Source organism: Hemicordylus capensis, chromosome 3 (genome assembly GCF_027244095.1).
Source record: "Hemicordylus capensis ecotype Gifberg chromosome 3, rHemCap1.1.pri, whole genome shotgun sequence".
NCBI classification, from domain to species: domain Eukaryota; kingdom Metazoa; phylum Chordata; class Lepidosauria; order Squamata; family Cordylidae; genus Hemicordylus; species Hemicordylus capensis.
The window spans coordinates 246,899,710-246,924,650 of NC_069659.1; the positions used below are offsets into that span (position 1 = coordinate 246,899,710).

The window sequence follows — 24,941 nt, forward strand, 5'->3', positions numbered from 1 at the left end:
GGAGCATATTCCAAAGCCCTGGGGCAGCCACAGAGAAAGCCCGGCCCTGGGTCACCACCAAACAAGCTGGTGGCAACTGTAATTGGACCTCTCCAGATGATCGTAACAGGAGGCAGGGTTCACAACAAAATAGGTGCTCTCTTAAATAGCCTGGACCCAAGCCATTAAGGGTTTTATAACCAGCAATAACCAGCACTTTTTTATTTCACTCAGAAACATATTGGCAGCCAGTGCAATTCTTTCAAAACTGGTGATATATGTTCCCTTCATGTTGTCCCAGAGACCAGGGGGCTGCTAACTGCTGCATTCTGTACCAACTGTAGTTTCCAAAATACGTACAAAGGCAGCCCCATGTAGAGTGCATTGCAGTAGTCAAGCCTGGAGGTTACCAGCATATGTACCACTGTTTTAAGGTCATTCACCTCTAGAAATGGATGTAGCTGGTGTATCAGCCGAAGCTGATAAAAAGCACTCCTGGCCACTGCCTCAACCTGAGAAACCAGGGAGAGCTTGGAATCCAGGAGCACTCCCAAGCTACATACCTTATCTTTCAGGGGGAGTATAACCCCATCCCGAACAGGCAGATCTAAACCATCTCTCGGGTCCCAACCCCCCACAGTTAGTACCTCCGTCTTACTTGGATTCAACTTCATCAAGCCCATTACTCATCCAGCCCATTACTGCCTCCAGGCAGGCATTTAGGGAAGATATGCCATTTCTTGATGAGGATGACATGGAGAAGTAGATCTCGGTGTCATCAGCATATTGATAACACCCTGCACCAAACCTCCTGATGATCTCTCCCAGCAGTTTCATGTAGATGTTAAAGAGCATTGGAGACAGTATGGAGCCGTGTAGAACTCCACACTGAAGTAGCCACCCTTTCAAAACAAGATTAAGGGAGCGAGTGCTCCCTTAACCCCATTTTTAAAAATCGTCTGACAGCCACGGCTGTTTGCAGCTGTGGCTGCCAGACTGCAGGGAGCCTGGGGAGGGAAGGGGGATCCCCATGATGCAGCATGGTATTTCTGGGGGCTGAGACAACATTTCCCAGCCCCTGACCCCCACTGCCTGGGCATGCAGGGAATTGTTTGGGCACGCAGGGAGAGCACCCAGCACAGGAGGAGCGGTTGTCTGCGGGGAAGGTAAGTCTAACCTGCATCTCCTGCAGCCCACTCTGGAGCTCTTCTCACTACTTGTGAGAAGAGGTTCAGTTTCTGCTAAGTTCAATATGTTTGGATGGTTATTTTTGTACCTTAAGGGAATGCCTTCTAAAATGAGGAGCGAAAATAACTCTGACTATATCCATAACTACTCTGTTTAGTATTTGGTATAATATTGGGTGAGTCTTAGGCTTTTTTGTTTGAATACAAGCTGGTTGGATGCATGCATACATGAACGAACATAAATATAGATACGGGGTGGTATGCAGAACTTTATTTCCTTCAATCGAATGAGCTTCTTTTGGAGGAAGGGAACCTTTGGAGTTTTAAAACTATAGAGCTATTAAAACTGAACTTCTGTCACACTTTGTTTTATGTGGGGATTTCTTTCAGGTTTGCACAAATATAATTGAAAAGAATGCTAACCCAGAATGGAATCAGCTTGTTAATCTTCAGATCAAGGTTTGTTACCTGTTGTACCAAAAAGTACTATGATGTCCTGTTTTGGTCTGTTTTAGAAATAAGCATTGATAAATTAGTATTATCTTTTGTTTTCTAGTTCCCTTCAGTGTGTGAAAAAATAAGACTGATAGTGTATGACTGGTGAGTTCTTATTGTGTATACAATCTCATAGAAAACAACAATTACAATGCTGAGAAAAAACAGATTTTGACATAAAGTGCCAACATATGTTTCAGCTATAGAGCTGAGTACTCACAGAGTGGTGCAAGCTGCTACAAGTTTATTTGTAATAGACTGGTGTTCTTAAACAATTATTATTAATGGTCCCCTTTACAGAACCTAATACACATTTTTGTTTTTGTACAATTCTCATGAAGAGTTCTTATTCATCAGCTGCTCAATTTGAACCAGTATATAGGTCTTTAGGATTTATTTGGGATTCATCATGCCCGTTAGGTTTATGTCTGATAAGGATAATCCACCTAATCTGAGGGCAGGGGGAATTATTATTTTTTTAAATGTGGAAATTCTAAAATTTGCAAAAGAGATAAATGTACTTCCCTTAACATCTGTCTGAAGGTGCACATTGCGCCATCTGATGGTCACCAATGGAACTGAAATCTTGTCAGACATATGTGGATGCGGCAGCAGTATGGTATAATGGCCATATATATTGGGCTTCTTATGAATGCAATTGATAATAAGTATGACACTTGCACACACGCTTGCACACATACATATACAATGTGCAAATGAGCATATGGTTAAAATAGAGCATATATAGAATTTGTTCACTCTGCAAAAAATATTTTAGATGATAAGCTTGAGTATATTGAAGATGAGCACTGATGCATTTAATGGAAAGCTTTATATACATTCTTACAGGGATCGCCTTACAAAAAATGATGTAGTGGGCACAACCTATTTAAATCTCTCCAGAATTGCTGCCTCTGGTGGAGAAGTTGAAGGTAAGCTAGTCTCTCCTTGGGCAATGTTTCCTCAGAGTACGGTATCTCCTGCAAAATCAACACCACGCTAACACTGTCTTCGCATATCATAGACACGGCTGCTGTGATTGCATCTTCTGAATACATTCTCTACAGTGTACGTTTCATGGATCAGTTAGCACTGATGTGTTACAAACATGCTACTGACATTGAGGCCACCTCAAAGTTGCAAGTGAGGGTTATAATTTCATTTAGTTTCTATAACTGCTTTCTCCTTGAATAGGAAATCTACAAACCAGTTAATCTGGAGTTCTTGGGTTTGGTTGCTTAAATTAGCTTGAAACGTCAGTGGAACATGTATTCTGATCCTAAACATTTATGTGGAGGAAAGCCTGATTGTTTTCAGGGGAACCTATTTATAAAAGCGCTTAGGATCACAGTCTAACTTGATCCTATTAACTGCTGCTTTGCTGGTAAAACATGACATGTTATTGGGTACAATGATCACAATAGTACCCAATAGGGACACAATAGCCCTATTCAGACATCTGGGTAGCTTTTCCTCCTACATAGGAACATAGGAAGCTGCCATATACTGAGTCAGACCATAGGTCCATCTCGCTCAGTATTGTCTACACAGACTGGCAGCGGCTTCTCTAAGGTGACAAGGGATGATGTTCTAAACTGTCTGGAAAAACTGAAAGCTAACAAATCACAAAAACTGAAAGCTAATAAATCTTGGCATCCATCCAAGAGTCCTCAAAGAACTCAAATGTGAAATTGCTGACCTCCTTGCTAAAATATTTAACTTATCCCTGAAATCGGGCTCTGTACCAGAGGACGGGAGAGTAGCAAATGTAACACCGATTTTCAAAAAGGGATCCAGGGGTGATCCGGGAAATTACAGGCCGGTTAGCCTAACGTCAGTTCCAGGCAAATTGATGGAAAGCATCCTCAAGGATAAAATTGTAAAGCACCTAGAAGAACAGGCCCTGCTGGGAGTGAGCCAGCATGGCTTCCCCAAAGGTAAATCTTGCCTCACCAACCTTTTGGACTTCTTTGAGAGTGTCAACGAGTGTGTGGATCAAGGTGATCCAGTTGACATAGTCTACCTGGACTTCCAGAAAGCTTTTGACAAAATTCCTCATCAAAGACTCCTGAGGAAACTGAGCTGTCATGGGATAAAGGGACAAGTACATGTGTGGATTGCTAACTGGTTGAAAGACAGGAAACAGAGGGTAGGTATAAATGGAGAGTTTTCACAATGGAGGGAAGGTCCCTCAGGGATCTGTACTGGGGCTGGTGCTTTTTAATTTATTCATAAATGATCTAGAAGCAGGGGTAAGCAGTGATGTGGCCAAATTTGCAGATGATACCAAACTCTTCCGGGTAGTGAAATCCCAAACGGATTGTGAGCAGCTCCAAAAGGATCTCTCCAAACTGGGGGAGTGGGCGACAAAATGGCAAATGCAGCTTAATGTTGGCAAGTGTAAAGTAATGCACATTGGGATGAAAAACCCCAACTTCAAGTATATGCTGATGGAATCTGAGCTGTCGGTGACTGACCAGGAGAGGGATCTTGGGGTCGTGGTGGACAGCTCGTTGAAAGTGTCGACTCAAAGTGCAGCAGCTGTAAAAAAAAGGCCAATTCCATGCTAGGGATCATTAGGAAGGGGATTGAAAATAAATCTGCTAATATTAGAATGCCCTTATACAAATTATGGTGCGGCCACACCTGGAGTACTGAGTACAATTCTGGTCACCACATCTAAAAAAGGACATTGTAGAACTGGAAAAGGTGCAGAAGAGGGCAACCAAGATGATCAAGGGCCTAGAGCACCTTTCTTATGAGGCTAGGCTACAACACCTGGGGCTATTCAGTTTAGAAAAAAGACGACTGCGGGGAGACATGATAGAGGTCTATAAAATCATGCATGGCGTGGAGAAAGTGAAGAGAGAGAGATTCTTTTCCCTCTCACACAACACTAGAACCAGGGGTCACTCCATGAAATTGATTGCCAGGAGGTTTAGGACCAACAAATGGAAGTACTTTTTCACACAATGCATGATCCACTTGTGGAACTCTCTGCCACAGGATGTGGTGACAGCCAACAACCTGGATGGCTTTAAGTGGGGTTTGGATGACTTCATGGAGGAGAGGTCTATCAATGGCTACTAGTCGGAGGGCGGTGGGCCACCTCCAGCCTCAAAGGCAGGATGCCTCTGAGTACCAGTTGCAGGGGAGTAATGGCAGGAGAGAGGGCACGCCCTCAACTCCTGTCTGTGGCTTCCAGCGGCATCTGGTGGGCCACTGTGCGAAACAGGATGCTGGCTAGATGGGCCTTGGGCCTGATCCAGCAGGGATGTTCTTATGTTCTTATGTTGCAGGCAGGAATCTCTCTCAGCCCTATCTTGGAGATGCCAGGGAAGGAACTTGGAGCCTAGATGCTATTCCCAGAGCGGCTCCATCCCCTAAGGGGAATATCTTACAGCATTCACACTTCCTTTCATATGCAACCAGGGTAGATCCTGCTTAGCTTAAGGGGACAAGTCATGCTTGCTACCACAAGACCAGCTCTCTTCCCATTGCCTTGCTTCCGCACAATCACTTCTTCCCAGGTTTTCCTCCTACATTGCTTCCACACAATCAAAAATTGGGAGCACACACAGCTCCCAAACCGGGGTAGAACACAGTTTTTGATTGTGTGAATTACCCCTCTATTTTGTACCTACATTCTGATATCTATACACACATGCATGTTTTTGTGTGAATGAATATACCTGTGTTTATTTTAAAAGTGCACCTGGGTACAAAACCCTCAAATGCATGGTACCAATAGGAAGAATACTGCAGTAACTGCAGTCAACATAACATGTGAATAAATGTACTTGTGTAGAGATCTGTACCAGTGATCACTGTACACAGATTGTACAAATGTTAAACTTCACACATAAATATCCAGATGTGCACCTAGGTAATTTTGGAGTTTGGACCTAAAGGCCTTTGGATGCCCCCCCTCCCCCCAGTTACACAAGGTAAGCATCATCCCCCTACACACACGATGACATATGCAGTATTTTTAACATATGAGTTCTTGAGGAAACAGCAACTGAACTCACAATAATGTAAGAATGCAAAACAGGTATATTCACGCAAATATGCATGAGCAGAAACATTTCAACATGCAACTTAACATCCCACATGTTTCTTTCCCCACTCCCTGCTCTGTCTCTAAAGAGGCTTCTGCTAATATCACAACTTCTGCTGTTACTGTAGTAGAAGCCAACCCTGAGCTAGGCATCAGCACAGAGAGGCTATGGGTCCACTGTGCTGGCAGAGGCTTCCAATTAGTTTCAATCAATCCTTCTAACCATTGTGTTTGCTCCTCACTCACCCACAAATGCAACCGGACTCTCTCCTCTTCTTTCCCCCTTTCTGCTTCTATTCCTAAACCTAAATCAGCCAGCTAGCCAGGCCCAACAATGCACTGGGCATCTGGCTCTCCCATTCCCCACCCCCGCTGCTGGCAGGCTAGGTAAGTGTCCCCACACGATGAGGGAAGGGGTTGCCCTCTGATTTTCCCGCCATGAGGTAGCCATGGCCACTGCCCTTTCTCTCTACTTCCACTCCGCCCTCCAGACTCTACCCACTTCAGAGGGGCATGCAGGGGAACAGAGTGGAGGGCAGGAGCAGAGTGAAAGGCAGCAACCTCCACCCCTCCCATTCTCCACCCCCAAAGCGATTGCTCTCTCTTCTTTCTGAACCCTGTACTGGACCAGGGAGTTTTTCACACAGGGCTTTAAAAGCCCTTTCGCTCACATCTTCTCCAGAATGGAGGGTGTGTGTTTACATATTGGGCAGATTTACCCCCAAATCCCTGTGAGCTATTGGGGAGCACTTCACACACAATTCAGATTTTTTTATTGCACACTAGAGTGTGGCCCGATTTATATCTGGCATAAAAGAATCCACTTTTTGCATCGGTTTTGGGGGTCAACTTCAAATTCACAGTGAAGCCTTACAGAAAACCCATAGTAAAGCCTGCTGTCTGGGAAAGCTCCAGGTTTTAGGACAAATTCCTGCCTTCCGACACTCCATGGCTGTTGCACAGCTGGACCTGGAGCTGCCACTGGTTGGCATGATGGAGTGGCCTAACGTGAACATAGGAGGATGCCATATACCGAGTCAAACCATTGGCTCAGTATTGCAGTGACTTCTCCATGGTTGCAGCCAGGAGTCAGTCTCTCTCTCTCTCTCTCTCTCTTTTGAAAATACCAGGGAGGCAACTTGGAACCTTCTGCATGCAAGCATGTGGGTGCTCTTCCCAGAGTGTCCCCATCCCCTAAGGGGATTATCTTCCAGGGCAACCAGGGCAGACCTTGCTTGGCAAATGGGACAATTCATGTGCTACTGTTCTGAGAACACATGTCCGGAATGGTTCATTATATCTTGCATAATGGTAACACAGGTATTGTTTCAAAAGAGCAGTTGCCACATGTACTCATGCCATGGGTTTTGCTAGAGCTTTGTTTCTTGAAAACATACATGATTGCTGTGTGGTGAGATATTGTTTTTTGTAGCCAAGGGAGGCTAGCCTCTTTGAAGACCACATGAAATTTGGCATCCTAGATCTTAAAATGTTCTCTCTCATAATGTCTCTGGATTACTATGTGATGTTATTCTGGCACAGCTGTTGCTGCAGCCCACCTTAAACATTTCTGTTCCTATGGAGCAGGATCAGGATGCTTTTGTTTTTTTTAGAGAGTACTAATCTAGACTCATTCAATATTTATTTTGCTTAGTTTTTGCAGCAGTATGTTGTATATGCTTGACCTGTATGCTCTGTTATTTGTCAAATAATCCATTGTCTTTTTATAGAGCTTTCATCTTCGGGAGCTGGGGTTTCATCATATGAAGGTTCATAATCACTTCTTGGATTGTAAAATGATTCTCTGTCCTTTCCCCAATCTAACATTTCCTTTAAATTAAAACATTTACTTAAATTTATATTGACAGCTACAAGATAGTGATAATTTTGTGCTAAGGACACAATTGCTTGGTTTTTGCATGATTTTATTTTAGAGTTATGCATGCAATTAACTAGGAAATCCTAATAGCACAGGGCTGGCCTTAGACTAAATGGTGCCCCAAGCAAAGAGCATTCTGATTCCTGTTCTGTTTCTTCAACTTTTGAACACCCCATTTTAAATTTCATTTGAATACCCCATTTTTTATTTCACTTTCAAGCTTTGATGTACAATCTGCATACATGATTTATCTCTATTGTGTACTATGATAAATTTTCACATGCATGGATCTGTATATATTCATGCCACATATAAGCAAATAAAAATATTTCCCCTCTAATTTTGTAGAAGCTTTTAAACTTTAAGAATAGTTGAAATGCCTGGTTCCTCCCATGCAGTTGCCCAGGGTGCCTGTCCCTAAACCCAGCCCTGTCAATGTATGCAGCTGCAATATCTAGATATACTTCTTCAGCTCAGAATAAGATGAACTTTTAATATTTGGGATATAAAGGGTTAATGAATGCAATGTAGTGGGGTGCATGTGAACGGTATCTATTGTCCTTATAAGTACTTAATTTTCCTGTCCAATATTTAAAAATATATAGCACAAATCACCAAGCATGGCTTCATGCACAAAGCATTATACTTTGCCAATGTGCTTTCAAACTTCAAACTTCTTTGCTCAATTGATCTTAAAATCTAAGTGTGATTTTCATTGGTTGAATTTAAAACTAACAGCTATGGTATGCATGTGAGAGAAATTGTGTGTGTGTCTAAATCTGCTTTTCTGAGCATTTTCTGAGAGAAATTGTGTGTGTGTCTAAATCTGCTTTTCTGAGCAACTCTCTGTTTGCCTGATCTTCAGCATAATTGCTTAGCAAAGGGTTAGATTATTTTTCTCATTATGAAGTGGGAATAACAGAAATATGCGGGATTCACCCTTCTGATTCCCTGCTTTTCATGAACCATGAGAAATGGAGATTTGTAAATCTTAGTAATTGGATTTTAGGAGCATATGGGTTTGCTTCTAGCATAATGGCAACTGACTTTACTAGTCCTCTGCCAATCGCTAACATAGCTAAACTTTATCTGATACAGCTGTAGGCTGCTGAATACTAACAGTAGTTTAGAGAAAATGTGTACACATATGTGAATATTAATTATTTCTGTTTGCAGTTTTTATTGACATGTAAAAAGTAACCCTGTATTAAGGTTTATGGCTAGGATCCAAGGGAAGGAAATGCACATAGCTGAGAGAACTATGAGTATACAGTTGCAAGAGCTTTGCTAGCTCTTTTTACTCTATTTTATGTCCACATGACCTTTCTTTGGACAAAAACATTAATACAGGGCATATGTTTTTAATGATGTTCGTTCTTGCACACTCATGTAAGCTTACTGCTAGGAATATCAGAGAGTCAGTTTATTCTGTGGGTGTAATTTTTCTTAAAGGGTTGCCAGTGTTCAAATTTATACTTCATATTTCTGACCCAGAGCTCTGCAGGCGCACTGATGTGCAGGCTGCTCTCAAATGGACGGAGAAGGCCTTGTGCATGCAAGAGCTCTGTGTACACCCCTGATCAGTAACTCGTTTCCCCAGAAATCACTTGTACACTGTGTTCTTTTGAGTCTATGTTTGACAGAGGACCAGATTTGGCCCAGGGTTACCAGTTCCTGACCCCTAGTGCACACACTGGAGGCTGCCCATGCACAAGGAGTTGATGGATCAGGGTGAAAATATGAGTGGGTAGTCATTTGCATGACGTATTTGCATTTCTTCATACCCATAGAATAACATTTTCTTATTTACCAACAACTAACATTTAACATTTTAGTTTGCTGCATCTGGATTTATGCTCACACCCTTGTAACCTCTGATAGTACTTTATTTGTTTGATTGATTGATATACCGCCCTTCCAAAAATGGCTCAGGGCGGTTTACATCAAAACAAAAACAATTAAATTATGTTCTAATCATGATGTTTGCCTATCAGTAAACACTGGAGAGACAGAAGTTGGCTTCTTACCAACATTTGGACCTTGTTACCTAAACCTTTATGGAAGTCCAAGAGAATATACCGGTTTCCCAGACCCATATGATGAGCTGAATTCCGGAAAGGTTAGTTTATTTGTTTAATGATATAGATATACTTTCTGCAGTTATGTTTCTGTAAGTTTAAAGTGAAAAATAGCCACCTAATGGCACAGCAGGGAAATGACTTGACTAGCAAGCCAGAGGCTGCTGGTTTGAATCCCCGCTGGTATGTTTCCCAGACTATAGGGGAACACCTATATCGGGTAGAAGCAATATAGGAATATAGGAAAATGCTGAAACACATCATCTCATACTGCACGAGAGATGGCAATGGTAAACCCCTCCTGCCTTCTACCAAAGACAACCACAGGGCTCTGTGGGCACCAGGAGTCAACACTGACTTGACAGCACACTTTACTTAACTTTAAAGTTTGGATTATATGCAACGTCACTCTTTTAAAAAGAATCCATTGTGGTGGTTTTTGCAAACCAGTTGATTGCTTTAAATTAGGGTTTAAAAACTAAAAACTATTCCAACCCACGGCAGAAGAAGAAAAAGTGATAGGGAGTTATCCATTGAACGTATTGTGTATGAATCCCTAGCTGCTCACTTAAAAAAAAAAAAAAAAAAGGACCCACCCCAATCATGTGCAGCTTTTTAAGGCTTCGATTGAAAAATGATCTCCGTAAAAGTTGCCTAATTTCCCAGCATGATCCAGTAGCAACAGTGACTGTGCATGCAAAGCTCTGTAAAGGTAGCTAGAATTGCACCATTCAGCTGTTCTGGAGTGGAATCAAGAAACTGAACTCAGTTGTCCTGCTCTCCCCTGTCAAAAAGTTGATTGGTGCCTCATTTAAACACATTTAGGATCAGTGTGAAAAAAGTTGAAATCTTGTGCTTAATTCTATCTGTCCTATCTATTTATCTATCTATCTATCCTTTCATTCAGTTTCTATACCGCCTTTCCTAAAGTGGCTCGGGGGTGGGTGGGGGGGTTACATTAAAAAGACATAACATAAAAAATCATTTAAAAGCAGATTAAAATTAAAACTAGATACAATAAAAACCCAAGCTAAAAAGAGAGGTCTTTAAGGTTCTTCTGGGTGTTTTCCACACTCGCTGCTGCAACGTTGCCAAGGCGTTTCTATTGAGTGCCCGTCCAGATTGCCCTCGGTGTCGCCACGTTATAGCATGGGTGTAGTCCACACATACCATGCCTGGATTCGCATCATATTGATGTGGTTCTGCCCTACAACGCTACTAATGCATTGCCTGAAACTAGCTGTATTTTTCCATGGTAGGGAGGCTTGATGCAGACTTCTGGTGTTGCAGCATGTGGCAGTATGGGCTGCTTTTTTTCTGTTCCGTACCAACTGTTTAGAAGTGGTTTTTTTCTTGCTGCTTCCTGCCTCAAGTGCTTAGCACTTACGACGGAGGGGCGGGGGGAGGTAGAGTCGGTGGGCACTGCACACAGCAGGGAGGGTGGTATTCTCCCTTCCAGCCCCGCTGCAGGGTGAGGTGCTGCTTACAGAGGTTAGGGGAAATAGTTTTCCTTCCTCCTCCAGGCTTTCTCTGCTCTCCGCCCTCAACTAACCCTCCCCCTTTAAAAAAATAAATCTTTGGGGAGGGGGTTGCGCAAAGATGCAGAGGTGCATTTACCGATGCTTCTGGCTGCCAAAGGCATTGTGCACAGTAACTGTGCCCCCTCACCTGCATCTTTAGACTGCTTGACTCCTCTATGTGTTCTTCCTCCCTCCCTCCCTCCCTCCCTCCCTCTCCACCATTGTATTTTTTAAATAAAAGAATTATCTTTGTTTGTCTTGGCTAGCCTGCATTGACAAAAGGCACTTTTTTTGGAAAGCCATTACCCCCTCATGGCAGATTTGCGCAAGTGTACAAGTGTACCAAGAAGTTGTTTAAAATTTTTGGTCCCCCACATCAACAACCCCCTCTCCCTTCGAAACCTCCATTGGCCAGAGATAGAGAGGAGGAGGGGCCAGTAGATGCGCTCTAGAGGTGGAGTATGGAAGCTCCCTGCCTGGAAAAACCGCCGCAGTAATCAGACTACTGCCTGAGAATTGCTGTGCTCCTGCTTTCAAACCACTGCCTCACCCAGTTACACTTTGGAACACTTCAAGCATTGCAAATCTCATAGTGTGCAAAACGCCCTGAAGACCTCCAAGGGAGATAATCCTCTTATAGTCACGAGGAGTGCGTTCCACAACCCAAGGGTGACAACTGAGAGGGCCCAATCCCAGGTCTCCACCAGATGAACTGGTATCATCCAAAGACAGAACCCTCCCAATGATCTTAATGAGCAGTCAGGATCTTGTAGAGAAAGACGTGCTCTCAGGTAACCTGGACTAAAGTCATTCAGGGCTTTAAAGGTAATAACCAGCACCTTGTACTTTGCCTGGAAACCTATCGGCAGCCAGTGCAACTGTTTAAGAATAGGCATGATGTGGTCTCTCCAGGATACCCCAAGACCAATCTGGCTGCCGCATTTAAACTAAATGAAGTTCCTGAACTACGTGCAAAGGCAGCTGTCACGAGCCTGCCAACCTGGATTAACCGCTCGTAAATCAATGACACAGTAGTGGGTTTTAAATATGTCTCAGATTTCAGCTTTACTGGAAAACAATCGGTCTAGACAAACAGTCAGTCGCAGAACACAGAAACAATTAGTCCATGTACAAAAATTCCCATCGAATCCAATAAACCAGACCTTTTTACAGAGTTTCAGAGGTCTAGATTCCAAGATCACAATTCATCCGACAAGAGTCATGCAGGCTGATTAGACACGTTGTCTCCAATGGTCCTCTTAGGGCACAAGCTGCAGAATTTATAGCTAATAGCCAGGCACACCCAATCACCACTCCACCTCCGGCAGCTGCCATCAATTCAGTCAGTCTCTTGCTGCCTTCTTGCTGATAACCGGCTACTCCTTCTCAACTTCATCACCTGCCATTGACGCTTCTCTCACCTATGTAGTCTGGGAGACAATGATCGCTCAACCTCCTGCTCAGACTTCAACCCTTCCCTCCAGAGACCATTCTGCCTCATTGGCTGCTCCCTCAGCAACCTCTCACCCTGGCCCGTCTCAGATGCCTCCCCACTCAGATCACAGACCTGACCCTCCTCAGACGTCTCCCTGCTTCCTGATAAATTCACTGCCCCCTTCCTCTTCGGAGTCCTCAAGTGGGGGCATAACAGCAGCACTACATAGAGCATATTGCAGTAGTCCAACATGAAGGTTACCAGCTGCTGTACCACTGTTCTGAGGACATTCTCCTCAAAGAACGGGCTCCTGGCCACAGCCTCAACCTGAGGCACCAGGGTGAGACCCAGGTCCAAGTGAACAGCTACGAACCTGTTCTCTCTGGGGAAGTGTAACTTCATCCAGAACAGAAAGTTATATCCTGTCTTGCAGATTACAACCCCAACAATTAGCACCTCCTTCTTGCTTGGATTCAGCTTCAGTTTATTTTGCCTCAACCAGCCCATTACCGCCTATAGGAAGGCATTTAAAGAGTTAATGCCATACAAACTGAAGCATGTAAAACTTAAGTATTACTTCCTTAAATATTTATTCATTTATAATATAAATAAAAGGAGACATAATTTTATTTTATAAACGTGGTCAAATATGCAGATTCAGGAGTACAAATGCTATTCACACTTTTTAAGGGTATGTTATCTTGACAGTGAGGTGTTTTGATTGATTACAGGGAGAAGGAGTAGCTTACCGAGGAAGACTCCTAGTTGAACTATCTACATTGCTTGATAGCAAACCCCTCAGTAAGAAGATTGAGATGATACCTAATGATGACATACTAGTTGTTGAGGTAAGTGCTCTTTAGATGATGATCATCATCACCATCATCATCAATGGATGGTGTTCTGCAGTGTTAGTAGGGAGAAACAGGAGCTGCCTTGGAGCTGAGCCTGGAGCATTGCTGTGCAGCCAAATGGAGAGGGAGGGGGAGCTATGTGACCCTCAGGGACATGTTTCTGACAGTGAAAAATACTTTTGGAGGAATGGGGAGCAGTGAATGTGCATTCAGCTGCTCAGCAACACTCTGGGCTGAGCTATGACACAGCCTCTTGTGAGAATGTTCTTCTCTACTACCACTACAGAATGTGTTGTTGGTGGTGGTGGTTGTTAAGAATATGTATATTTTGCTTTTCAACAAATAGTTCACAAAGCAGTTTAGGGAAATATACATGTATGGAATATTTCAGACTTGCTCCCATTGGGAAATTAAATAGTATTCAGGTTTCAGATACTGTATCGCAGTTCATTGTAGAGACAATTACATAGTATCATATTCTGGAATAAACATCACTTTCATTTTCCAGGCTGATTATCCAAATGTTTGTTCTGGCCACACTGTGACAGAGATCTTGAAGGAAATGCTGAACAAGCACCTTTGAAACTCATAAGTATAGTGTATTGTGCCATGAGTGTAATCTAAACCTTCACATTTGGAAGGAAATTCTATTAAAATCAGTGGGGCGTTTTTCCAGAGCAACTGGCCCTATCCATAATGTAAACCGCTTTGGGAATGTTTATTGAAAAGTGGTATATAAATATTTATCAAGGTGCTTCACATGATTAGTGCGAAGTGCAAGGAGGGTTAGTGCGGGGAGATCGAGCTTAGCTGAATCAGCCTCCTGGTAGGGATGGCAGGGATCGGGGGCTGCCCGGCCCCTGGAAGTCCCAGCATGCCCTGTGTGAGTGTACGGGGCATGCTGGGAAGAACTCTGAGGCCAGAAGGCTTGAGAGAGCCTCCTGGTCAGGGGCCTCCTCACGAGTTGCTACAGTGCAGAGATGTGCTGCGGCATCTCACGACCAGAAAATCCGAGTTAGCGGAGCACTCGCTCCGCTAACCTGAGTTAAGGGGAGGGGATTTTAGTTGGGCTAGCTGCCAGAGAACCACCGGGCTCGCCCATGAGCCCGGTGGTTCTCACAACCACGTGAAAGCGGGCTGGGCTGCATTAGCCTGGTTTCGCACGGTCATGTGAATATCTAGATAGTTATGATTAGACATTTAGGGTATCAAATTGAAATGGTTAAGCCATTGATCTTTCCCACTTCTAAGAATGTATAACCTCTCTCAGTCTACTGAGTTGCAACTGGCACACAGATTGATTTGGTTTTAGATTTCTAAAAACAAAAATTTAGAATTGCAGTAACCACATAGTTCTCTTGCATACAGTAGACCATGGAAATCAGGTGCCATGATCACATGGCAAATAGTGCAAAAGAGATCTGGAAGACTAGTTGGGAAAAATGAAATTATAGTAATTCAGCAATAGAAGTGAGGTAGGGAGGAAGAAATTGTAAAAACCATTTTTTTAACAATTACATTTGCACTTATTTTCAAAATATGTGTTAATAAAATACATTGTAAACTTCCCAGAGATGGAAGTTTGGGGTGGTCTACAAATTTGAAAAATAAATTAAATAAAATCAAAAAGTCATTTTGAATGTATGATTCTGCCTTCCCCCCCCCCCCCCCCGTCCTTCCTACACACATATATGTATTTTCTGGTTAGTTTTGTTTTATGAATGCCATTGTTAAATAAACCTCCTTTTCCCTGTTGAACCCACAGAAATATCAGCGTAGAAGAAAATACAGCCTCTGTGCCGTGTTTCATTCTGCTACCATGTTGCAAGATATTGGCGAGGCCGTCCAGTTTGAAGTTAGCATTGGGAATTATGGTAATAAATTTGATAACACTTGCAAACCATTGGCATCAACAACTCAGTACAGTCGCGCTGTATTTGATGGTGAGTATTGCCGTTGCACAAAACTAGCAGTAAAGATACATTCTGAGAAGCACCGTTTTAAAAAACAGTAATCCTGTGACCGGTTGCATATGTAACAGGCTAAGTGTGTGTGTGTGTGTGTGTGTGTGTGTGTGTGTGTGTGGTTCCTCCCTCCCCAATTTCTTCTTGGTGAGCTCCACCAAACCCTTCCCATTTGATGCCTGCTTTCAAAGCCACAGAATTAAATTCAATGAAAACATTATTTCTGTCATGGATATATGCTTACACCAGGCCATTTGGGTGCATTTCAAAACAAGACAGGTGAAATAACTACAAAAATGTTCTGTGCTTCCTTCAAGGCTCTTGCTGCTTAATTAGCAAAGTTCTGTCCAGAGAGCATGAATGAATTAGGTTGCTGGAAGTTGGTACACATTTCTTAGTAAAAGGACGTATGCCAGGGGCATCATCAGGGGGTGGTTCGTGGGGCAGGTGCCCCCAATGAAATGCTTAGAGCTCCAAAGCTCTCCAGCCATCCACCTCCTCCATGATCTCTTCCAGAAACAAAGTGCAGCAGTGGAGGCACCTGCACAGAGCATGGGGAGAGAACTCCCAGCCTCACCTAGCTCTCTGCTGCTTCCACCTTCATTCATAGGTGCTATATTATAATATTAGAGACTTTTAAAGCATACATAATTATTCGGGGGGGGGCTAGGATTCAGTTTAATAATCAGAGGGTTGGACTTGTGGGTCTAGGCCCCAGCTCTTTCGAATACCTAGCAATACCCTGACGTATGCCCCGGAATAATTGCTAACCCATGAATATTTCATCTCAGGAAACTACTATTACTACCTACCATGGGCAAACACAAAGCCAGTAGTGACACTGACTTCTTTTTGGGAGGATATAAGCCATAGACTGGACCCTTTAAATCTTATTCTTGCAATAGTGGACAAACTGGTAAGTCATTCACAACTGCTTCTTTTTCATATAATCCATGTATACTGATGATGTGACTATAAAAAGAATGGAGTATAACTTACTGATTTATCCCTCTACACATATTCGTTTTCTAAGAATAGAGCAGCTCTAGGGTCCATTCTGGGCTTTCCCCTTTGACATAGGATCTCCAATGTTTAGTTTGTGCAATTAAAAATGTATTATGGTAGAGTCTAAAGCTTACCAGATTGAAGCCCCCTGCTTTTGCTAGTAATTGGAGTTTAGAGTAAGCAATCCGTGGTCTGCCATTTCCTCAAAGAAATGTCTTCATGGCAAAATCTTGGGCTCCAAGTATGTTAAGCACCTTCTTTGCTATTCCCCTATAATACACGTAGCCCAACACACCTGGAAGGACTTAACAAGACAACTGAACTTTGATCCCTATGCTCATATGAACATAGCATTATGGGGAAACCCACATATATTAACTGGAAAGCAGACAGTTCTAGGAAACTATGGGTAGCAAAAGCAATCAATCAGCTTTCACAGTTGATAAAGGAAAATAATCACTAAAAATTCTTCTCAGTGCCACAAGATGAATTCCAATTACTCCCATCAAGTCTGTGACAATATAGGCAATTAAAACATAGTGAAGCTCTTCCCACGATCAAGTGGGAAGGACTACCCTGTTATGCAGGGAGGAAGCCAAAAGTGCTTACCACCTAGCAGACAAGCACACCGACTTCCCTGGGCAGGTGGATTGCTCACCCAGATGAGTGGTGGCTTTGCTCGGGTGCTCCTGTACCCAACCACGGCTCGTCCAGAAACTCTGGGGTTCGGGCGCAAGGAAGAACCAATGCCATGCTGCCCCCGGAGCCCCAGTAATGTACTGCGCCAGTGCACTGGGGTCCCCCCTCCCCAAGTGTGTCTGCCGCGACTGCAAACAGCTGCGGCAGACACACGACCAAAAAAATGTGGCTAGCAGAGTGCTTGCTCCACTAACTTGGTTTAAGGGGGTATTTAGGCGGGTTTGCCACCAGGAGCCATGCAGCTCCTGTTGCTGCACACAAGGCAGCAACCGGGCAGCAGAAATTTAAATGAAAATTATTATGAAAACAATTCCTGGTTATGAAAATTATATTGATAAATGAATCCAAATGGCTAACTGATATGGACTTATTCAACTCATTAAATCTGCAGCAAACAAATATAAAAGCTTTTAAGTCAGGAATACAGGCAAAAGTGTCAGAAAACCGGTTGACAGAGATCTGGTTGAAGCTAATCGATGAACTTATGGAAGACTTAAGGTAAATTAGTTCTTATGCTTCCTCTCTAGGACTGTCCCAAAATTCAGTATTGCTGTTCTGTGCCTTCCAGTTTTCAACACTGGTTAAGCTTGAAAAGTAAAATGCTGACATGTTTGTTCTTCCTTCCTTTGAGTTCTTCTTTTGCAAAATGCATATATGAGAAAGAAATCCTGTAACAAAAAACTGAGAGCCTTGGGATAAATTCATTTGCCATCTGAACTCCTTGTAGGAGGAGCAGGATAAAAATAAAGTGGATAAATAATGTTAGCAGGAAAGAAAGGGGAAGGGGAGAATAATGTAAATCATCTACTAGAATTAAATTATAAAAGACAGCACAATATGTTCATGATGACATAGGTACTGTCACTAAAATTAAGCAATCTCCTTACTGGATGATTAAAAGGTAGCCATTTCTAAAAAAAAAAAAAAAAAAAAGGTAAGCCAAGAAATTAGAAGCAAATACAAGCCAATACAGCTAATACCTATATGACTAAATTGGTGGAAAGTATTGTTAACTTTATTTATTTATTTAACACATTTGTATACCACCCAAAATGCAAGTCTCTGGGCAGTTAGAATTAAGTATATAAAAGAAACAACCTTGCTGAGGAAGAATTAGCATGGCTTCTGCAAAGGGGAGTCCTGCCTCACCAAGCTTTTGGAGTTCTTTGAGAGTCTCAAGAAAAATGTGGATAGGGATGAACCAATAGATATTAGACCCAAATTAGACAATATGCCTATGACATGATTGAGACTTGTATGGTTGGTTTTTTAAAACATAAATAGTAGCTGGATGAAACACCAGCTGGGCGAAAGGGGCTTTTAACACTGTTCTTGCCATAGTTCTCAACCTCCACCGGTGGACTCCTCCTCCCCCAGAAACCTTTTCATTGCCAAAGCAGCCATGGGGATGGGCAGCAATCTAGTCTGTGGCAAATGGTAAGGGTTAAAGACTCCTTCCTTCCTAAGCTGCAGTCCCAAAACAGGGATATTGCACGCCCAATGCAACTGCTATTTATATTAGAAAAATCACATGATGCTATCTTGCCTAAATTGGGTCTCGTGTGTGGACTTCCAAAAAGCTTTTGGCAGAGCTCCTCACCTAGGACTCCTGAGTGAACTTAGCAGTCATGGGGTAAGATAACAGGTCCTCTTATGATTTGATAACTGGTTAAACACAGAAAGCAGAGCATAGGAGTAAGTGGACAGTTCTCACATCGGAAGGAGGTAAGCAGGGATGTTTCCCAAGAATCTATATTGAAACTAGTGTTTACATTTATGAATAACTTTAACTTGGCAGATTTCTGTCACCAGGCATAAAGCAATATGTCAGGCCAGGGTTTAGCAGACTTCAACCTGTACCAAGCAACTTATTGCTCAAACTGAGGAGGGGGAGAGAGAGCGCTATTACACAAAGCCAGATGGGACCTTATTGGCTCCTCAGGTGACCTGATCCTGTTGGACTGAAAAACTGCAGGACTCTCTCCGGCCATCTGCAAAGAGCTGCAGAGCAACAGAGACCAGGCCAGCAGTTCCCTTTGCCTGCATTTCCCCAGGAAGCAAGGATCTCAGGCTCCACTGCTAGAGTCTTCATCTTGAGACTAGGGATGTGCCCCAACTGTGGCGTGGTTCGAGCACATGTAGGGAAATTCAAAAGGGAACTTGGAGAAAAAGGAGAGAGAGCAGGTCCTTACCTGCTCTCTGCCACCCCATTCAGCTTCCTGCTGGGGCAGCAAACAGCCCAATAACCCCTGGCACGGTGTCAGCATGCACATGGCATCCACATGGGCATGGGCACCATTTGTGTGGTCAGCAACACCATGCTGACCATGAAAAATGGTGTCCACGCATGCACAGATGCCATGTGCATGCTGATGGCATGCAGGGGGTTATTGGGATAAACCCCGCCCCAGCAGGAAGCTGAATGGGGTGTCAGAGAGCAGGTAAGGACCTGCTCTCCACTCCTTTTTCTCCAAGTTCCCTTTCAAATTTCCCTAAAAGTGCTCAAACCACGCTTCAAACTGCAGTTCGGACACATCCCTACTCGAGACTCCCCAACCAACACCTTAAGCAGTGCTTGTGATGTTACTGAGAACCTGAAGTCTGGCTAGACAGCAGTTTCCACGAACAGTGTTTTATTACTAAGAAACCTCTTTGTTCCTTATTTCAGTAAGCCATTCCCTCTCATTGAAGGAAAACATAATGTCACACTCCTCGACACACAGTTGCAAAAACTACGGCTCCGATCCCTCAAGCAGATTCAGGAGGCAGCAGGAAGGCTGAGGATTGAAGCCAGAGATGTGAAGGACACTCTGGCAGATATTGAAGATTGGTTGGATAAATTAATACTGCTATCTGAAGAGGTTTGTTGTCTCTATAAATGATATTCTATATTAATTACCTCCACATGGACAGCATATGTACAGTATGTGGCATTCTCTAGATCAGAATTCATTTCTCAGCTAACAGGAGTTGATAGAGGGGCTCTGAGGAAAAAGACGCACAAGACCTTCAGCTCTCCTAGTTCCTCCGTACCTGTCACTCACAGCACATAGACCCTTTTTTTCTTAGACTTAGGGTGCATCTTCCCTCCTATTTGATGACATAATAGAAGCCCAGTTGACCCTCTCCCAAGAGATCTCACATACCACACATGCATTTGCCTTAAAGTAAAGTTGCGCTGTCAAGTCGTTGTCAACTCCTGGTGACCACAGAGCCCTGTGGTTTTCTTTGGTAGAGTACAGGAGCAGAGGCGTAACTAGGGAAAACGGCGCCCGGGGCAAGCACTGAAAGGAACCCCCGCCCCCCCAACATACTACATTATACTTAGGTTTTTCCTCACAAGCGCCCGCCGCCGCCAAGCCAGGCCACGGACTGGCCGCCAGGTGCCAGCAAAGCAATGGGGGGGCACGGGTGGCGCAGAAGGGACCGCTCGTGGGGGAGGGGGCGCCAACGCGCTCCCTTGACTGCTGCAGCGCTGCTGCACTGAGCAGGAAACATTTGTATTAACAAAAAATTAAAAAAAAAATTTTGTCATGGTGGCGCCCCCCACGTGACCAGAAAAGATGGCGCCCGGGGCACGTGCCCCCCCTGCCCCCCCTATAGTTACGCCTCTGTACAGGAGGGATTTATCATTGCCATCTCCCATGCAGTTGAGATGATGCCTTTCAGCATCTTCCTATGTCGCTGCTGCCCGATATAGGTATCTCCCATAGTCTGGGAAACATACCAGTGGGGATTTGAACCAGCAACCTCTGGCTTGCTAGACAAGTTATTTCCCCACTGCACCATGAGGTGGCCTGGGACATTTGCCTTAGGTGCCACAAGAGTATGAATACTTTTACTGCTGTTGCTACTCCTCCTCCTCCAAATATTGGTAGTACTATTATGAACAGCAGTCATGCATTTTCTAACATATAAGCACATACGTGTGTGTTTATAGATATAGATATATAGATAAATGTACGCATTTATATTAAAATGCATGGCCCATTGTTCTGTATGCAGGTAGACACATTAGGGAGCTGGGATTCGCTGTGTGGCCCTGATGAATGTATATGCAATGGTAAACTTGGTTAAAGTATATAAAATAATCTTCAGTTCACGGAACAGCAATGTAACCAGGTTTTCTGTATAATTGGGGGGTTCTTTGTATGGGGTCTTTCACGTCGCTTCTGTATAAGGTGATATAATTCCATATAAGCAAAGTACTCAAAATGTATTTTCTCTTAAATGCAAGTCTGTGAAATCATATTATATTATTAATAGCTGATATTAATAGGAAATACTGCTATTTTACAAAACTGTGTTGTTCTGCTTATTGAAAACAAAAGCCACAAAACAGCATGCCTGATGTGATCATTTGGATGATCCGGGGGGAGAAGAGGCTCGCCTGTGCGCGCATTCCTGCTCACCAGATCATATATTCCACCACATGTCCTGGAGCCTCTGGGAAATATTGTGGGAGCACCCAGACCATCTTTTTAAAGGTAACAGAGACCTAAACATAAGCATGTCCACACAACGGTTTGGAGCGCTATACTGCACTACTAATTCAAAGTCTATGGCGGGTAGTCATTTTCAGGGCTGGCCTGTATCAGGCTGCGCAGCTGAATAAAGAGCTTCCAGGAACAGCAGTCTAAACAACATAGGAACTGTCTTGATAGAGACAATCAGCCCAGAGTGTACCATTTAAACAGATATGTGTTCAGCCTTACATTGTCTATGTGTATCTGTTTCGTCTTTATTGACGTGAACTAGTATTTCCCAAAGCATGTGTTGTGTGACATAAATTAATAAAATAAAGGCTTCTGGTTGCCCAGGTTACCTATCCATAGAGGAGGTTGCCTGCTGTGTCTCTGCATGATTTACTGCTCAGGCCTGCCCTTTTCCAATCAGTCTTTGCTTGACAAGGTGTATGTATGTATGTAATTATACTGTATCTCTGCATCAGATGGGATTGGACCATTCAATCATTATCCCTCTTTTTTAATATTAATATTTAGCCTACTTTCCAAAGAGAAGAAAGCTTATGATATCACCACATCTCTTTGTATGTCCATATGTCCCCCTCTAATACTTTTTGCATTTACAGCCTGACACAAACCAAATTCACAGCACATGGGATGGGCTCTGAGGGGTCTCCAATGGGGGTATTTGTTTATTTTTTGCTAGTCAGCCATGTTTTTCAAGATGGTAGCCACTCAGAAATATAGACAACACCCTTTGTATTCTTGTTTTGACAGTCAGATACATAATATATTAAGGCTGAATGCTTGTACCTTACTTCCGTTCAATGGACTGTTGAAATATTTGAGTTGATTGGTGTTGATCTGAGAAATTCAAACAGCTCCTTCTGGCTTTTTATTTTTATTGCACAATTAATAAATGGACTGAAAAACTGTCTGACAATAATGTCCTAGCTTCTGTCTGGTTCCTCTTGAGAGCCCCATTAGGGGACTAATACTCCTAGGGGACTGATGCGCCCATTGTGCATGGTACCAGCATGCCCCAGTGGCTTCGTCACCAGCTACAAGGTGCTGTTCATACAGGCACCTCCCTAGAAAGGATTGCCTGCCTTGCAGCCCAAGCAGAAACTAGCACCTTCTGCTCCTCTCCCTGTCTCAAGCGAAGAGGATGACAGAATCTTGTCAGCAAGTCAGTTCAGGTGGGTGGCACAGCCTCCTCCCAGAGACTGGTGTTGGTTTTGGAGCAATGGATGGAGTTGCTTCCTCCTAGTTACTCCATATCATTCACTCCTGATGCAGAGACCCAACAGAATTCTTTCCCCTCAGTATAACTGCCCATTGCTTATCTTCCTAAGTAACTTCTTCTGGGGTTGCCCCCTATCAATCAAGAGGCCTGGGCTAGGCCATCCACTTTTTCAGGGATGAGGCTGAAATGTCCCTTCAGTTTTAATTATGGGGGGGGAAATGACAAGATAATATTAACAATGGCGACTACTGTCAAGTTCTCAGAATTGGGCTGAGGCATACATTGTTGAGTGAGAGCTGGGAATGGAAATAACAGGAAAATGATTAGCAATCTGGTTTTGTTTACCTCCTGCATGCTGGCAAATCAAGAACATTATTCTACATAAAATATTGTTTTGGGGTACTGCTCAGGGGCATAGCAAGGTTGGAGTGGGCCCAGAGACGAGATTTTAAAATCCCCCCCCCCGCCGCTCAAAGTCCAGGGCCTCCGCACACTCCAGGTCCCCAAGGATTTAAGTCTGATATTTCAAAATAAGTATGCTGCCTAGAAATACATTTCACTGAATACACACACACTTTTCACAATATACAGTGATATACACTGAGTACTATATATTTGTGCTACTTTTAATGCCTAGAACACACTAGAAACACTAAACATTAAAATGGGACCCTCGCTGCAGATTAGCAAAGGAGACTTTCAACCATGCAGTGTGAGCCTATGTATGTTTTCTCAGAATTTTGAACAAATTCAGTAAAGTTTGATTGCAGGAGGTTTTTCACAGGAGGCTTTTAAAGCCCTTTAACACACATCTCTTCTGGAATGGAGGTGCTGCATTCACATGTTGGCCAGATTTACCCTGAAGTCCCTGCGAGTTATTGGGGAGCAGTTCACACACAAGAAAAATAAAATAAAATAAAATAAAAGCACAACACATGCTTCACAGTTCTCACTCAGACCTTCTGGGTTGCAAAACAACTTGAACATAAGTGTATTTATAAAATAATGAATGAATAAATAAAATAAATATAATATTGTTTGTTCCAGAAGTTTTTATAATTTTCTGCCATGAAACAAGCCACTTATAGGACTTTTTAGATAGTTTTTTAAGCTAGCAAATTTTCCAAGCTGTTTTAAATTAAATATTCAGAGACTTCTCAGTCTCTCCTCGCCCGCCCCCCCACCATATCAAACCCCTATGGCAAGCAGATCCCTATATATCTGGGGGTGGGGGGGTGACCACAAAAAGGAGTTCACATTCTACCTGGCAAATGCTGGGCTGGGCAGAGGGTCTGCTGCAGAGAGCTGTGGGGGCCGGCCTGCCTTCTTCCTTGCTTGCTTGGGGCCTCCCTGCAAACCTAATCCAGTTCAGCCTTCACAGAGGCCTCCCTGGAAGCCCCGCCCACCCACCTATCAGCTGAGAGTCAGCAGGGAGAAAATGAGCTCTTTGCAACTTGCCTGCTGCCTAGATTGCCTGCCAGGAGTACAAGCAGGAGAGAAGGCAAACAGGGCAAGTGGCTGAGGGGACTTGAGGCTGGGCAGGGGGCAATGGGGAGTCTTGTGAGGTGTCTCGGGGGGGGGGCAAGGCAGTGGGGCCCCCAGACAACTGTCTTCCTTTGCCTAATGGTAGTTTCGCCCATGGTACTGCTGAACTTTAAAAGCAACTAAGCTTTGCTACAATATTGATGTGACCCCTGGCACCAAAGAATGCTGGGCCAGCTCGTGCCAATAATCTGCTTTTGCGGCACAGACCATGGGTGTTTTCTGTTATGTATGTTTTTGTTGGTGCTAATGTTACATCTGGGAGCAACAGTTCTTTCTTCTCTTTAAAAAAAAATCTGTTTTAGTACCCACAGGACAAAAGCAACGGCACTAAAATACCCGTACAGTTGCGAGTCAACTTTTGGCTTGGCTTGAGTGCAGTTGAAAAGAAGTTTAATAGCTTTGCAGAAGGAACATTTAGTGTCTTTGCTGAAATGGTACGTGTACTAATGATTACTGGATTATTTTTAGAGCTTGAATTTTGCTATTTAAATGAAAATTCTGAGAAGGGTGGCTTACTCTACATTTTGCA

The 24,941-nt window shown here is 43.4% G+C and overlaps 1 protein-coding gene across 5 annotated transcripts in view; it reads left to right on the plus strand.

The window, feature by feature from the left end:
* The window catches only part of MYOF (myoferlin), a 137,583-nt gene that overhangs the window by 55,413 nt on the left and 57,229 nt on the right, over positions 1-24,941 (plus strand). For 3 of the 5 annotated variants that reach the window (XM_053310744.1, XM_053310746.1, XM_053310749.1), the window contains 12 exons: positions 1,557-1,625; positions 1,723-1,766; positions 2,511-2,593; positions 7,452-7,490; positions 9,595-9,719; positions 13,365-13,481; positions 15,253-15,430; positions 16,243-16,367; positions 17,547-17,653; positions 19,824-20,016; positions 21,487-21,642; positions 24,715-24,846. In XM_053310744.1, the coding sequence (XP_053166719.1) occupies positions 1,557-1,625; positions 1,723-1,766; positions 2,511-2,593; positions 7,452-7,490; positions 9,595-9,719; positions 13,365-13,481; positions 15,253-15,430; positions 16,243-16,367; positions 17,547-17,653; positions 19,824-20,016; positions 21,487-21,642; positions 24,715-24,846 (1,368 nt within the window). The remainder of the gene's footprint in view (positions 1-1,556; positions 1,626-1,722; positions 1,767-2,510; positions 2,594-7,451; positions 7,491-9,594; positions 9,720-13,364; positions 13,482-15,252; positions 15,431-16,242; positions 16,368-17,546; positions 17,654-19,823; positions 20,017-21,486; positions 21,643-24,714; positions 24,847-24,941) is intronic. The other 2 variants (XM_053310745.1, XM_053310748.1) reach the window with 1 other exon arrangement.